Source organism: Camelina sativa, chromosome 8 (genome assembly GCF_030686135.1).
Source record: "Camelina sativa cultivar CO46 ecotype springtype chromosome 8, ASM3068613v1".
Lineage (NCBI taxonomy): Eukaryota > Viridiplantae > Streptophyta > Magnoliopsida > Brassicales > Brassicaceae > Camelina > Camelina sativa.
In genome coordinates, this window is record NC_141887.1 from 19,120,589 (window position 1) to 19,136,933 (window position 16,345).

The 16,345-nt window shown below is 33.6% G+C and overlaps 2 protein-coding genes, 1 long non-coding RNA gene and 1 pseudogene across 6 annotated transcripts; 2 read left to right on the forward strand and 2 right to left on the reverse strand.

Moving 5' to 3' along the window:
* Positions 1 to 513: 513 nt before the first annotated feature.
* LOC147940164 (uncharacterized) lies at positions 514 to 8,046 on the reverse strand. Of its 4 annotated transcripts, XM_087461575.1 has the most exons (10): positions 7,706 to 8,046; positions 6,438 to 7,277; positions 5,737 to 6,304; positions 5,401 to 5,651; positions 5,261 to 5,323; positions 5,069 to 5,140; positions 4,768 to 4,966; positions 4,595 to 4,660; positions 4,226 to 4,484; positions 514 to 3,137 (listed from the first exon to the last, which is right to left on the reverse strand). In XM_087461575.1, coding segments are annotated over exons 6-9 (495 nt in total). In that variant the 5' UTR covers positions 5,071 to 5,140; positions 5,261 to 5,323; positions 5,401 to 5,651; positions 5,737 to 6,304; positions 6,438 to 7,277; positions 7,706 to 8,046; the 3' UTR covers positions 514 to 3,137; positions 4,226 to 4,256. The 4 variants fall into 4 exon arrangements, 3 of the variants coding, with proteins under 3 accessions (XP_087317701.1, XP_087317702.1, XP_087317703.1); XR_015563808.1 differs by lacking the exons at positions 514 to 3,137; positions 4,226 to 4,484; positions 4,595 to 4,660 and having other exon boundaries at positions 4,767 to 4,966; positions 5,406 to 5,651; positions 5,737 to 5,889; positions 5,983 to 6,304; positions 7,706 to 8,032; XM_087461576.1 differs by lacking the exons at positions 514 to 3,137; positions 5,737 to 6,304; positions 6,438 to 7,277; positions 7,706 to 8,046 and having other exon boundaries at positions 3,942 to 4,484; positions 5,406 to 5,534.
* Positions 8,047 to 8,574: 528 nt separating this feature from the next.
* On the forward strand, positions 8,575 to 10,363 carry LOC147940165 (uncharacterized). The gene is made up of 2 exons (XR_015564593.1): positions 8,575 to 8,810; positions 10,029 to 10,363. It is a non-coding gene; the product is annotated as an uncharacterized LOC147940165 (long non-coding RNA).
* Positions 10,364 to 12,222: 1,859 nt separating this feature from the next.
* LOC147940166 (putative F-box protein At3g23950) lies at positions 12,223 to 13,396 on the forward strand (annotated as a pseudogene).
* Positions 13,397 to 15,082: 1,686 nt separating this feature from the next.
* Positions 15,083 to 15,848, reverse strand: LOC104709588 (uncharacterized). Its single transcript, XM_087461177.1, has 3 exons — positions 15,657 to 15,848; positions 15,380 to 15,586; positions 15,083 to 15,292 (listed from the first exon to the last, which is right to left on the reverse strand). The coding sequence occupies exons 1-3, from the start codon at positions 15,846 to 15,848 to the stop codon at positions 15,083 to 15,085; spliced, it is 609 nt and encodes a 202-aa protein (XP_087317303.1).
* Between the last annotated feature and the right edge of the window lie 497 nt (positions 15,849 to 16,345).

The following is a 16,345-nucleotide window of genomic DNA, read 5'->3' on the forward strand; positions in this document are numbered from 1 at the left end:
ATGGCATTGCACCATCTTTAGAATGAATGATACATAGTTTGCCTCATGTTAATACGGCGAAAGAACTTTTTAGGGCATAATACTTTATAAATTGTGTCAGCTCATATGGTTATGTGTACCCTTTGGTCCGACATATGAGATAAGGTATCATTTCTGCAAAAAAAAAATTACTATCAGACATATATCTTCAACATAAGATTCACACCATAATAAAAAAAAGTTCATACCTGCAAATGGTTGGATATGAGTTTTCACTAAGTCACCTTTACTCTCATGAGTTTGGCAATCAAAAACAGTAATCTTCCTAAACTTGAAGCTTATTTCCATTCCAATTACGGGTTCGGGTAAATATTTTTGGATTCGGATCGGTTCAGATAGTTGATGATAGAACCAAAAAATACCCTTTCTTTTTCGGTACCAGTTCGGTTCGAGTACTTTGGATTCAAAAGTAACCAAAGTACTCAAAAAAACCTTAGACATCCAAGAAAAAATATGAAATACTTAATTAAAATAAAACTTAAGACCATTTCATTACATTATATCAAAGAACATCCAGACTAAACCTATAAACATTACAATCCAGATAAGTCATTAAAAAAAAACTTAAGAAGCATTGAGAGATATATTTCATTCCAAACCATTACATAAACCATAGCAGTGATAGATTGATAGTGTAACTAAGAAGAATCTCAGCTCGCGGGCGGAGGTGCTTAAGCTGTGACCCTCCATATCACCCGACGTCTTTTGGTGGTGGTTTAACGGAGTGAAGCTCGGAGGTGCTTAAGGTTTCTTTGCTTAGGGACGGCTTTAAACCAAAAGCTTTTTTTCGGTTGCTTTCTTTGTCGGATCTCTGTTGCGTATGGGTTCTCATCTCTAGCTAGGGTTGTGACTTCGATGAATTGTCTGGGATGAGTCTGTTTTCTCCTCTCGGCGAGTTACTTCCTTAGATCTGGGATTATCGTTGGTGCATTACCGTTTCTCTCTCAGTTCTTCTTTTCGTCGTTGTAGGGTGGTTGCGGCTGTTCGACGTTTTCTCTGTAGCGGAGCTTGAATGCTGGTTTTGGCGTTTAAGTCCACTCTAGCTATTTTGTTTTTGTGTTAGTCTTCGAAGAAGCTGTTGGCGCCCTTGAGGTTTTGAAGGATGGCCTCGGATATGGTTGCTCGTGGCAGCAAGGATGAGGCAATCACGCAAATGTCCTAACTTCTCGGTTTGTAATCGGTGTTTCCTCTGAAAGCCTCTAGTTGTTGTTTAATCAATGCTTTTCTTGTTGTATTTTCTCTCATATTGTAGATCTTTTAGTTGTAGATTTTGGTCTTTCTGATTTCTTTGTTTTCCCTGTAATTTCTATCACAAATTTGAACATTGGTATAAAACTTAACCTTTTACTAAAAAAACAAAACTAAGAAGAATTCTCCTCCAAGTTTAGACCAGGAGTCTCCAAACTTCAAATAGCGTCTTTTGTCCATGCCTCTCTTATATCAAAAATAAATCAGAATAGTGGACAAAAATATGAAAACTGAAACTAAAAGTTTGAAAGCAACTATAAGACAAAATATGAAACCAACGTGACATACTGAAAAAGAGTTACCTTCTAATTCAAGTTGATTTGAGTTTCAAACTATGAAAAAGAGTTAACCAACAAAAATGTTAAATCTGAAAGTTATATACAATGATATTAAATGTAGTATAAGATTATACTGTACCTCTTTCAAGTTTATCTAGTAACTCAACATCAGCAAGAAGTTGTGCATTTGTGGCAACGGTTTTTTCATTGAACTGCATATCACACTTCAGCCACTGCTCTGTGCACATCAACACCTCCAGCAGATAATGAGTTAAGTAACTCCTGTGTGGCTCTAGGATACGTCCACTAGTGCTAATAGCACTTTCAGATACAACAGATGTCACTTGCATTGCAAGTACATCCTTTGCAATTTCCGACAAAGCAGGAAATCTTTGAGCATTGAGCTTCCACCAAGACAAGATGTCCCATTTTGTACCAATCATAGTCTTAGGATTTTCCACCTTTTCCTTCAAATAGAGATCCAACTCATTCTTTGCATCTTCAACTCCTATTTCATCAACCATCTCCTTATAAGACAAATCCATTGTATACTTCCATAAAGTATTCATTGTACAGTTTGTCTTCAGCCTCTAACTTGTCGAATGTCAATCTAAACGTAATGGCTCTTGTTAACATCAAGTATGTAGAATTCCACCTTGTCTTGATATCCAAAAGCAAACTTCCCGTAGTCATCTTCCCTGTCACTATTTTTATCTCAAACGAATTACATCTTGTGGAAGAAGACCTCACATATTGAATGACATTAGTAGCATTGTCGACAGTGATGGTGAATAACTTCTCAATGCCTCACTCAGCCAAACAATCAAGTAGAACCGATGAAATTGTGGAATCTTTGTGATCTGCCACTTACCTAAACCCTATGATTAGCTTCCTCAATTTCCAATTAGCATAAAAAAATGCGTTGTGGTGACCATATAACTAGCTTCTGTAACATGAGCAACCCATATGTATGTCGTAAGAGACACTCTTTGTTGATTCGTAGAAAACCATAGCTTCAAAGATGCTTTCCTTGCCACAAATATTTCAACTATATCTCTGGTAGCTGTTCTCCTTGAATGCAGTTTATATAGATTGACTTTGTTGCAAAAGTGTCTCCAAGCCATGCATTCAATAAACGCAAGGGGAAACTGCGCCAACACAAGCATTTCATTGGTAGCTTCTCTGAATATATCCTCAAAAACTTCCGCGTGCCGAAGATTTCCCTCTTGAGTAAATAACAGTCTAAGAATTCTTCTATAGCCATGCATTGTGCTGCTTGTGTATATCCAGATGCTTTTGCAAGTTTGAAGTCCCAGATGTTGTTGCACATCCAAAAATCCTTAAACCATAATGACATTTGCATTTTTTCTCCTTGTCCACTAATCTCGTGAAATGATTCCATACAAGAGACCTTGTATTGAACTTCTTTTGCTGAAGAGGTTCAGAATTACCACCACTATCTTCTGGAACAGCTTTCCTCTTACCTCTACTATCATCTCCTTTTTCTTTTGTGTTAGCTTCTTATGTTTCTTTTTCTCGGTCTGAATTGTCTGGAAATGATGAAGAATCCATCTGAAAGATAACGCAAAGGAAACAAATAAGTAACACATGAAGCTAACACAATCAAATATTTTCCTAAACACAAAGTAAAAGAATTTGGAACATATAAAAGTGAAGTTAAAAAAGCTACGACACAAGTTCAAAAATGAAGACTAGATTATAGAGAAGAAAACATATCCCAATTATTTACATGAACTCGATGGATAGAGAGGAAGGCACTTTCATATATTTATATATATTATATACACCTAGATCTCGACTTTTTGAATTCAAAGAACATAATCAACAATTTATCCTAAACATATATGAATGGCAGAGAACAAATCACGAATTAAACAAAATCTGTCAAACCACATACTTACATGTTATACAATTATATTTATATTATTATATTTATGTGTGAAATGATAGAAGATAACTCTTTAGGAAAACAAAACATAAGGAAACAGACTTACAAACTAAGAAAAATTGAGATTTAGTTGGTAGAACAATTAAAATTAGTACCAAGCAGGAAGAATACAAGTCACAGACAATTCTAATCGCACGAACAACCAAGTCAAACAATCAAATTGAATCTAAGGCCTAAGACTCCATCAAGATCATGCCACTTCTTAATAGGGGACAAACAGAACCCAACTTCCCATTCACAATATCAGTGACTTCTTTTGGAAACACATATTGTGCTTTCAAATGTTATTTTGGAAAGTCTCTTGTTGTGAAAATAGATGGGATCCTGATTTATTCTCAACCAAAATAATCCTAGAGCTGCATCAATGTGCTACATTTAAAATAAGAAAAAGACTTTAGTGTATTGGAGAAATTGAATTAGATCATTATATTAAATTTTTAACATTCAGGATAGCATTCATGAAACAGTTTATTATGTGTAAACATAGTCACGACACAAACAAACTAACCCACAAACCAAACCAAAAGAAAACAAAGATTTGTGAGCAGTAAAGTTTCTTGCAAATACGTCTCTAGTCTTCCCATCATATTCAACCAATGTTGGGTTAATGGTTTTGTATCCATTATCACTCTGAAATTATCAAAAACTTACTTTTAAAAATAGACTAGAATTCTTAAAACATCACTTTTACCCTGGTTTGATATTTGAACTTTTCCAAGAATTTAAATCTTCCATGTTATTGAAACTTGGAGATATGAAAGAATTGAACGTTGGATGGAGAGCATATGTGGCAGGGTTTCTTGGTGCTTTATATGGAGTAATGGTTGAAAATGATGGAGTTGTGAGCCGATTGCTCCGCCTTGGAACTTGATTTTCACTATCCCCGTCAACTCTTTGCTTCTTTCTTGGAAAAACATTTTCAACATTTTTATCCAGCTTCCTCTTTTTTCCTGAAATCGATATGTAGTAAAAAACGTGTTTATGAATGTCTTCTTTTACTTTTACAAAAATCAGCAATGATATATACAAAACAAACAAAAAATGAATTAAATTGACATACCTCAGGTGAATTAAAACAGTCAAGATCGAATGATGGTTTATTGTCATATGAATTATATGTAATGTCCTTTTGCAACATAAAAACATATGAAAAAACTTAAAAACAAATGGTTTTTGCCTTATTCTTTTTCATCATCTAAAAGACCTTAATATAATAAAATTGCCATGATATACCTTCTCTTGTGGATCATGTTTGTCTTCTTCTTTTTCATCATCACCATCATTTGGACTCACTCCTTCTAGGACATTATGACTATGTTCGTGATCTTCTTCATCAAGACCATCATTTATATTCACACATTCTTCCACATGATGACTTTGATTGTCATCTTCTTCATCACCACCTTCTTGAAGGAAGATTCTCTTCATCACCCTACAAGCAAAAAAAATTTTTTAGGAATCTTTATTATAAGCGTATGAAGACTTTCCTATAAAATTAAATTACAGGAAAAAAAAATTATATAATAAATCTTACATCAGCAGTTGAATTGAGCTTCTGGGTCATCTCCTATGTTTGGGTCTCGACATTTGTTTCATCTTTGTTAATCTTCAAACATTTGACAGTAAATTTTATCAATAACTCTCCCAATGTGACAATCACATTTTTATCTGCATCTATGTGTTTAAAATCGTTTTAAGAAAGGTTTATGAATCTTTTTTTTTTTACCTCATTTGTTAAATTGAGCTTTTCGGTTAACTCTTCCATTTGAGTTTCGCTTGGAGTTAAGAACTGGAGATAAATTATTTCATTCGTCAATATAATGTGTTAGAATATTTTCAAAAAGTTCTAAGAATCATTTCATTTACATCACCAGTCAAAACTTCTAGATTTGGTTCACCTTCCTTCTCTTTTGCATTTAGTTCACCTTCCTTCTCTCTATACAAGAACTGTATTTGTTCTTTTCCAAAAAATTGTTCTTTCTTTGCACTCTTCATTTTCTCCATTTGTTCTCATACATAACTTCAACTTCTTGCAGCAGATGTACACACTAAGACAATGAAGGTGTTGGAGAATGTGTTGGTAATTGGAAAGAAACTGTGTCATGTCCACATAAGTGCTGAAAAAGCATTAGAAGCTTTTAGTACATGATTTAGACTACTTTCCCTAAAACTCAATATACAAGTAAGAAACCAATTCCTTACCTCTTTAGGAATCTGAGAGTCAAAAACCTGAATCACATGCTCTGTATTTTGTTCAGCGGGAGAACTGGTAAATGGACGGATCGCATCATCTTTGTACAAATTTGTAATTGGAGAACTGAGAAATAGAGGGATTCCACTATGTTCGTATTGCTCCTACAACACAAAATAAAAACGGTTAGCATTTACATGCATGAAAAAAAAAATTTAAGAGGAAGCTGGAAGTTGATAAAATAAAATATGTTTTACTAGATCGTCAGTATTCGTAGGTTTATAACTTCCCAGATTCTTCTCTATTTTTGATAAACGGTAGTTGATAGCTTTGAATCCATTTGTAACAATGTTGTACAGTTTGTCTAGCTTATCTATTAGTGACTCTCCAGAAGAGGCTGGTTTTAGCGTCTTCTTGTTATGAAATTGGTATGATCTGATAGCAGATTCTTCCATCACGACACCAAAACCTAGTGCTTTTTTTGTTAGTCTTCAAATTTCAGTTTGTAGCCCTTGTTCAATACTTCTACCAACCAATTCAAATCTTGATCATGAGTGTCTTCCAAGAAAATTGCATCTTCTGCATCACCAGGTATAGAAGACAATATGTGAATAACCTTCAACTGCTGAAAAACAATTTATGTTTAGTAAGACAGTCTAAGTTACTATTAGTCCTTCAAAATTAAGAAAAAATAATATTAAATACAACTTACATGATTTGATGCTTCAATGTTCTTGACTTGAGCAATTAATGGATTAACTGTGTACGTATATTTTTCACACAGATATGTTGTTGGTTGTTCAATTACACTCTATGTGCTGAAAGATGACTGTAACATAGGAACAAAATCAAGAATCCACAAGTGTATTGCCAACGGATATCCATGTAAGTCGTACTTATTCTTCATTAGATTTGATGGGACATTCTTCTTAACTGATGTAATCAGAAGATTATATGCATCTTTCCCCCATGGATATTAGCCAAGACATCCAGATGCTGAGCTCTCTTAAGGCTTTTTGCAAGAAGTTTATTCCCTGTGTACCTCTGACAAAAGATGCAATCAATCGCCAGAGAGAACCTTTCATCCGCTGCCTCTGAATCAGTTTCTAGTTAAATATCACAAACATCTTCAAATGTGTGAGCATTTTCAGTGTTAGCCCGGTTATAAAGATTTTCCCGTTCATCTTCATCACCCTCCCAAGCAGAGCATTTCAATCCAGTGACCATATGGAATTCTCTTATTGAGAATCTCATAGGTCGTCCTCCAAATGCATCCAAAGTTCATTTTCTTTTGATTCTTTTAAGCTCCTGCCATAAAACAATGCACCATCTTCCCTGACATCATCAATCCTCTGTTGATAATCTTGAAAATATGTCCTAGAAAGGAATTTTTGATCCTCTTATACTCTGCAACCGAGAGGATGCTTTTCACTTTTGTGATGCGATCGTAGTTTAGAAACTGGTTTATCTTCAAGTCTGATCTTGGCTCCTCTCCTATGTTGAAACAAAGTTGAGGAAGCTTGTTTTCTGTAGGGAAAGAATCACCAATATCCTGCAACAAATAAAAGAAAGAGAAGAACACATATTATGTCAGGAAAGTCATCCTAAATTTCATATATGCTTTCATGAATTTTAAAAAACTAGCATCAATCAGACTCTAGCAGCGCCATTGTACTCAACAAAATTATCATCCCCATTGTTATATCAATCAGCTCTTAGCCATGTCTCAGACCAAATTGTTACATAATGAAGAAAACCCACAAAAGATAGTATTTTTTACTAGAAAATCATAAGAATCTACTGAATTTTTCACCCAATTTATTTAGGTTTTTGTTGATTCAGTAAGGCCAGTATCACACACAATCGTTTCAAATTACCCAAAATCAAACCCTAAATCACACAATTATGGATTTTACAATCCTTTCAATATTTACACTAGCTAGAACGAGAATAGTACGTTTAAATGGATCTGAAGCTTACTTATAAATGGCGATAAACCGATGATAAAGTGTCGTGTGATAAGAAGATCCACGGAGACGAGATTCAACAAAAACACCGACTGTGAGAAAAAACAAGGCTAGATCGAGGCAATGTGTGTTAATACAGTGCTGAATATAGAGGATTTTGGTGGCTAAGGTGAGGCGAGTTGAAGCAAGGTATTCCCGAAACGACGAGATGAAGCAAGGTATTCCTGAAACGGCGAGACAAAGCAAGAGAAGAGATAGAGGCAATGAGAATCCGTCGAGACAGGTAGACGATATAGACCGGCGATTTAGACCAGCGAGGCGACGAGAGTTCGACTGTATCAGATCTCTTCGTTCGAAGAGAGAAGAGACACAAATGAAGGTTTGAGAAATTTGAGGGTATTTTCGTCATATTGTTAAATGAGAAATGTTAGAAATGGAAACTGTTGGACCTTGTGGTATTTTTGACCCAAAAACTAATATTATGGTAGCCATGACAAATGTCCATGAATTATTGTATGAATAGTTATTTAGGTATTAATAATTGTTTTATCCTTAACAGTTTTCTCTATTAAAACATCATTAATATTGTAATATCAATTAATTATATATTTTACAATGAATATTATTAAATATAATAAATTATTTACCTTTTCAAATTCATTTTAAAATTATTGTATGAATAGTTATTTAGATACTAGTAGTTGTTTTATCCTTAACAGTTTTCTCTATTAAAACATCATTAATATTGTAATATCAATTAATTATATATATTATAATGAATATTAATAAATATAATAAATTATTTACCTTTTCAAATTCATTTTAAATTTACCTTACAATTAATATTAATGATATATATGTGTTAGTTTTATAGTGATTTTTAATATAAAAAATTTGAGTCACCACCTAAACACAAAATCAGGATCCGGCTCAATAAACACACCACAAGGCCGGCTCGTCTACTTCTCTAAAAATTTTGAGTCACCACCTAAACTTATGGTGGTGTGACTACGCTGTCTTCTCTCTCAATTTGACTGCTTGCCAGTTATTGTCATAGTGGTGTGATGTTACTGATATGACTCTCTTGTACTTGGATGAAATCGTTCAAACATGCGGTGGTAATATTCAATTCGTGTTTCCATCTCATTCACGACACGCACTTGTATTTCATCAACATGTTGACCATAAAAAAAAAATTATGTTGTGAATCAAATTATATAGTTGCATTTCAAAGTCATTATGTAGTACTCTTATCTAAAAGATAGTTTGTCAAAAAATGGACCGAAAATTTAATTATTGATGAACTAAATGACCAACTATTTAATAAATATACAACTTGAACGGTTCATGAAAGACAACACTATGGACCTGTGCATCCGTCATAATCATCAACAGTTCATATCTGTTCAATTAGGTATTCCTCTATTTCTGCGAATATTTTGTAGGAACATATTGATTTCACGGCTAGTGCTAGGAACCAGAACACATACCCGAACTAATTCGAACATATATCAACATTACCCTTAAGCCAGGACAAAATAGTTTTTAGTGGGACTGAAACCCACCACCTTAAGCAATTATTGGGTGCACTATAGCCATTGTGCCACTTTAATATCTTGCTTTAATATTACTAGATGCAATTGTCCCCACAATCTATAATATGGGTTTGCCCCTTGTTGTTTATACTAGTTCTACTTTTTTTTTTTTTTTTGAAATTTTAGATATAAGAGATTATAATTATTTCATAAAGACTTAATTACATATTCTTTATTTTACACTCATGAATTTTAGATAAAAAATTATTGTTTCTACATATTAAAAATTACAAATAAGAAAAAAGACAAAACAAATAGAATATTTTCAACAATAAACGTGTTTGCCATAACTTTTCTTCACTTTCAATATCAAAATTATAGAGATTTGAATTCGGATTTGTTTGGAATTTGGATTGAATTCGAGTATTTTGTTAAGCTTAATATGTAAATAATCAGAACCGAACCCAAATCTAAAGTATATTTCGGGTATTAGGTAAAACCCGAACCCGATCCGAATCTGATGGGTGTTTATCCGAAATCCGATCCAAATACTAGAAATACCAGAATAGTTCTAGAACTCCTTTACCGAAATACCCAAAAATCTGAAATATCCGATCCAAACCCGAATGGGTAACCGAACGCCCAGGCCTAGCTAATAGTGTCATAAGATTTCTTCATTCTTTCAATTAACAAATATTTCCATGTTTGCTTTATAAATGCTACCCAAAGAGTCGTCACCATAAAGGATAATGTCAAGAACCAGTTTCTTGTAACCGTTTTTTATTGTTTCATGATCTGCAGGTGGGTCAACCGCCAAAACAACATACCAATCGGTTAATTCACCTTTGATTTTCTTCGCAATAGCGGTCATCAATAACTGCATTGAGACGGAGAAGACCACAAAGTTCAGGATCAAGATTTTTTGCCTTGACAGTAAATTCTTTTGCTCTTCTAGCTTCTTCTCTAACGGTGTATGATCCATCCATTTGCATCACTTTTTGGTCAAAATAGTGTCACAAGATCCTGTTAAACAGATAGATTGATCAGTGAAACAAGCCAAAATTGCAACAGTGTAATTTCCAATTCGTTGAACAAAGCTGAACAATTAAGAATCTAAGAGGGAAGTCTTTTACATATAACAATTCCAAGTCAATGATAACACAATTTTTGTATACAAATAGGTTGTTTGCATCCCAAAATTCGCTAAAGATCAATCATGTAATTTAAGATCCAATGATATTGTCCTTCACATTAATATATCTTCCTTAAGATCTGTTCCAAATTTAGCAGTTTAAATCCTAAGAGGTATAAATATACAGCTTAATAAACAACCCCGGCCAATTCTAGAAATTCTACAAATGTACACATGCACCCGATTATTGACAATTATATCCATATATTTAATTGGTTTTAGATCCACGTGTTTAGAAACTTCTCAAACCAAAATCCTTATTTGGTTTATAATATTTTAAAAACATAATAAAATATACTAATAATTATTTATTTAATATGAATCATATGATATATAGAAATATGAGTACACTATAAGAACATATTAATTATAAATAAATAATATCAATTATATTGTATCATCAAATAATATCAATCGTATCATATTATCAAATAACCGTAACCGTATATAACAGTAACCGCTTGAACCGTAACCGTTTAACCGTTTGTTAAACGGTTCTGGTTAAGGTTACAAAAATTTCTAACCATAACCGATGGTTAATAAACCTTAACCGTGACAACCGTAACCCTGGTCATGCCTATGTATAGCTAATAAAACATTTGTGTTTGTCGTCCAGCTTTCTTCTTTAAACCTCAAAATTTGACTCAAACATCAAATTAAGGTCTTGCGATGTCAATCCTTCTTCTTTAGACCCAAAAAAAAATTAATGAAAGAATATCAACTCATCTATAAAATCATACACAAAAATATGTTTTACAGTTCATAAGAAATAAAAAGCACAAATGTAGATAAATAAGATAATTTATATTTTGCATCAATATTTAGAATATTTTAAACTTTTAAAAGGTTTCGAAATATAAAATTTGAACCTTTTAAAAAATTTCAATATTTATAATATTTTAAACTTTTAAAATTTAAAACTTATAATATTTAAAAACTTTTTAAAAGCTAAGACCTTTTAAAAGTTTCAATATTTATAATATTTAAACTTTTAAAATTTTTAAATATTATAATATTTTTTGAAACTGTTTAAAGTTCTAATTTGATCAAATAAAAAACCAGATCAAACCAAATAAAACTTTTAAACTTGGACGCCTGATAAATCAAGCTTTCCTGCTCATTCGTTGTTGGAATCATATTAATCTTATTTATACTGGTTTTCTGAACTATTGTCTAAAAAATTATAACCGATGTGGGATATTGTGGTTAGTTCTTTGATTTCCATAAATTTAAAATTTTCTTTTTTCTAAAAAATTCTGTAAATTTAAAAAATGTTAATGATTGACATGTCAAATCATGATAGGTTGTTTAAAATAATTCTTAATATAGAAAATTCTGGAAATTGTATAAAATGTTAACAAGTTATATGTCAAATTTCTATTGGTTGTTTAAAATCCTATATGAACAGCCTTAGGAGCTTATAGCTCCTACTTTTTATTAGTATAGATTTCTTTTTTTTCGGTTCATTTTAACTGAGTTGAGTAATTATATTTTTTGCAATTGATTTTTTTTTTGGTTTAAGTAATTTAAATTAACTAAATATAATTATTATGTTTTATTTAATCATTATCTAAACTATTAACCATTTTTTTGGGAGAATTAGATAAACTCAAAATTGACCCTAATATACGCTTAATGTTCGGTGAAGATAGCTTAGATCTTGATTATTTGGTCATAACATTAAGCATAACATTAGTTAAATTAAAGCAAACGTGAAAGCCCAAAAAAAACCTAATTTGTAGTTGCAGTGTGTCTTATTGATTGCTAAATACTCGTTAGTGGTGTCGAGAGCCTGGGATTAGGATGGAGCAAAGAGAAGTGAATCTTCCGGAAGAACTGGTGATAAACATAATCACAAAATTACCTCTGCAAAGTATCGTTAGATTCAAGCTGGTGTGTAGAGATTGGAAATCACTTACGGAGTCTGCCACATCTAATTGGTCGATCCTACATGGAAGCTATAGTTGTATTAACTCTTGTTTGGAAGAAATAGAACTCAATATACCACGTGAGTCATCCTCGCATGGTAATTCTCATTATTGGTCTTTTGCAAGTGGAGTGATCCGCAAGTATACTCAAAAAAATGTTAAAATCAAAGAGATTTGGATTATGGCCTGCGCTGATGGGTTGATTTTGTTGTGTCTTCTCGAGGAGGACATGACGAAACGTTACTACATTGGTAGTCCTGTGTTATCACAAATGGGTTCAAATATCTTCTCCTCCGTATCTTCCTCAATACCATTTTTACTTCGTTGATTTGGGACTTGTAACACAAATGCACAACGGTTCCCTCTTAGGTTACAAGGTGATGCAAAGCACAACACACTGATGTTTCTAAAACCTGGACATTTCAGATTTATTCGTCGGATACGGGTGAAGGGAGTGTTCAACACGTCTCTTGTCCTGGTCATGGTGTGTCACACTGTACATCGAATCCTGTTTCTTTGAACGGGAAACTTCAGTGGTTCCATGAGTCCCGTAGTATTTTGATCCATGATTTCTTCTCTTATGATGATCAAGTTCGGGCCATATGCCTACCCGCCAGGATGCGAGGTAGTCGCTGGCATCGAGATGAGCGTCCAAGCTGTATACGGAGTTGCCTTTCCCCATCTATAAGACGGTCTGCACCACATCGCAAGGATACTTTGTGCTTATCGAAGCTGGATTGATAGACGAGTTCAGGAGCTATAATGTTAAGGTTTGGAAACTTAAGAGTGATTCATGGACTTGGGAAAAGGCATGGGAAATCAACATGGCATCTATGGGGCTTGGATTTTACTGTGTGCCAATGGCAATCAACTGTTTTGATATCGACATCATCTACCTACGGGACTTAGACCGCAAATACTTCGTTACTTGTAATCTTCAAACCCAAACAAAATCTGAGAGTACCAACTGCAAGGAAACTATCTTCTGCTTCGAGTCACATTCATGCCTTTCACAATTTGTTCCGTCCTTGCAAATCGTACCTATATAGGAACCCAAGATGATATTGATATACTTTATGCTCTAGCTATAATTTTCGTTTTGTTTCAACTGTTAACACTTGGAAAATAATCAAACTATTTCTAGTGCTTTCAATCCATTTGCAACTGTTTGTCTTTGTATAATTACTACTATTCATACACATATCCTATGTCCTGTCCACTGGCTCTTTGCGTCATGCCTTTATCAAGAAACATATGCAAAATCTACCTCTGGTTTTACAGGTCGTATAATTGATTCAAGAGTACTTATATATATGTTTGCTTCTACATATTGAATCAAATCATTAATCCAAGTAAATAAACGATATGTTGTTTTTCATGCTCGACTCTTGGTAGTTAAGTCCATTTTTAGTTTGAGAAATATGATCCCATGACTCTTCGCCAATGGTCGGTCATAGCCTAGCAACACACACACACACAAACTCGGCCAATCTAAGTAAAAAAAACAAAAAAAAACTAAATAATCATGCCTTTTTAAACTAAATTTGAAAGAACAAACAATTAAAGTAAAAATAAAATTAAACAGAAAAGGTTAAGTAGTATATATATAAAAAACCTATTTTTCTTTTTTCCTTTTTCACATATGAGGCAATTCTTGAAAGCCAAAACCCTAATTATACTAGTTACATACATATTATTAGCCTTCGTCCTCTTTAGTTTATTTGCTAATCAACTAAAGAAACAATCGATGTTTGATCTACCCCGGAAGTGGTAGAGGAAATTCTCTTTAGGGTTCCGCCACATCTCTAAAACGATTGTGATCTACTTGCAAACGTTGGAAATCAATACGATAAAACTACAATGTGTTTCTCTTCAGGTGATGACACCTCAGCATTTTGGAGAATTAAAATAGATAACCAATCAAATTATAAGAATTAATGCAACTCATCATTTATCTCCAGTAATAATTTTCGGTTCCACGTCACTTTACTCTAGATTTTTTTTTCTTATGTTAATATTGATTAAAAAGCATAAAAAGGTAAATGTTACAAAGCCTATATAGGGCTTAATCGGCTAACACACATTTAAGAGAAACAAATTTGAATCTAGGTAACCCAAAAAAAAAATAGTTTGAGAATAGTTGTCATTTCGTCGTTAACTTATGCGACTACTTGGCTACTATCGGAAGACTATTTGAAGACTATGTTACGACAACTTTGAGCCACATTTAATGACTGGTTTGACGACTATAGTGATTAAAACCATAATTTTTTTTTTTTTTTATAATTCGAATTTCTAATCAAAGAGAAACCTAAAATTCACACTTTTAATACCCAAAAGTTCACCACAATCGTAATATGTTAACCACATTAGCAATTACAAAAAGTAGACAATATTTATAATAACCAAAAGAGAACCAAAATGATCAATCAAAAACTATGATTGACACATCATCCCAAAGTAACAAGTTCATAATAACCAAAAGAGAACCAAAATGATCAATCAAAAACTATGATTGACACATCATCCAAAAGTAACAAGTTCATGAGAGTTAAGGACTAGAGAGAAGTAGCCTAAGAAGTAACCTAAGAAGGAGATGTTCTTTGTGTTGGAGGGGCGGTGGATGCATCACTTGATTCAGACACAAGGAATTCCACAAAGGCCGGATCAGTTTTGCGCAAGTACTCTTCCAAGTGTTCTATCTTCTTCTGTTGCTCAGCCACAACTTTGGAATGTTATGCTTCACGAGCAGCAATCTCAGCATCACGTTTTGCATTATAGGCAACTTGTTCTTCAATTATACGATGAGCTTCTTTCATTTGCTCTTGCAATGCTACAAACGACGACTCTCCTTGTTGATAGCTCTTGCCATTGAAAAGATCCTGAAGATGATCCTTGAGGCTTCCAAGTCCAAAAAGATTACCTCGTGAATCCTTCTCAGTGGACTTAGATAAGAAAAACTGAAATTGTTAGTTCTGAAAATGAAAGTTTTGAGGACTCTTTAAATATAGATTGTAAAAATGGTACTTTACCTGAAGAAAGATGGCCGTATAATCTTCTGCTGTGAGCTCTTGAGCTCGTGAAGGATCTGACTCGATCTCAAATATCTTAGCTTGTAGGTTTTTCTCATAAATTGAGAAGATCTTCCCGGCCTTTCGATCGACATACGTACCATCTGGCCTTGTATGTGTCTCTTTGAAAACCTCACCAAGACTCACTGGTCTCCCAAGTTTCTCTTCCTGGAATGATACAAAAACAAAAAAAAAGGTTAAGACATAAGTTAAAGTTACTCATCAAGCCTTGTTTGACTTGTTGATACGATGTTGGCCCAGATAAGTGCATGTCTGGACCGAGACCATTACGGTCTGACATACGAGCATTGGAATAGATTCGACTCCTTTCCTGTGTTTCTTTAGTATCCCACTGCGCAACCATTGTTTTCCAGAGAGTACCCCCGATCAATTTAGGTTGCAGTCGACTAGTCCTAGCATCGCTTACCATGTTTTTCATCCGGCGTTGACATATATCATAGAAAAACTGTTGCATTGTCCATGTTATCAATGGATCCCAAGTGTGTTTTTTTTAGGGGGAAAAAAATAGAATTAAGTTAGTGAAAAACAACAATTAAAACCTATCTATGAATGATATATGACAGAAAACTATACTGCAAACTCAAGGAAGTATCTTTCTAGTCTCTCCGGAGGCACATATGACCAATTATAGTATGGACCATCAAATTTGTTTGTAAAAACTTTAGTAATCTTCTGCACCAGTTGTGATTTGACATCACGAGTAAACCTCAGAACATAAGAATCAAGTCAGAATCAAGCGTAAGCGTAAACCATACCAAAGTCATTTAAAATCAAATAAAAAAAATGTTGTTCGAGAATGTATGAAAAGTCGTCACAATCACTGAACACATGTACTCTTCTAGTTACTACTAACTGATGAGAGACTTGGAAATGACAAAACAATAGTCAATAGTGATGTTTGTCTGC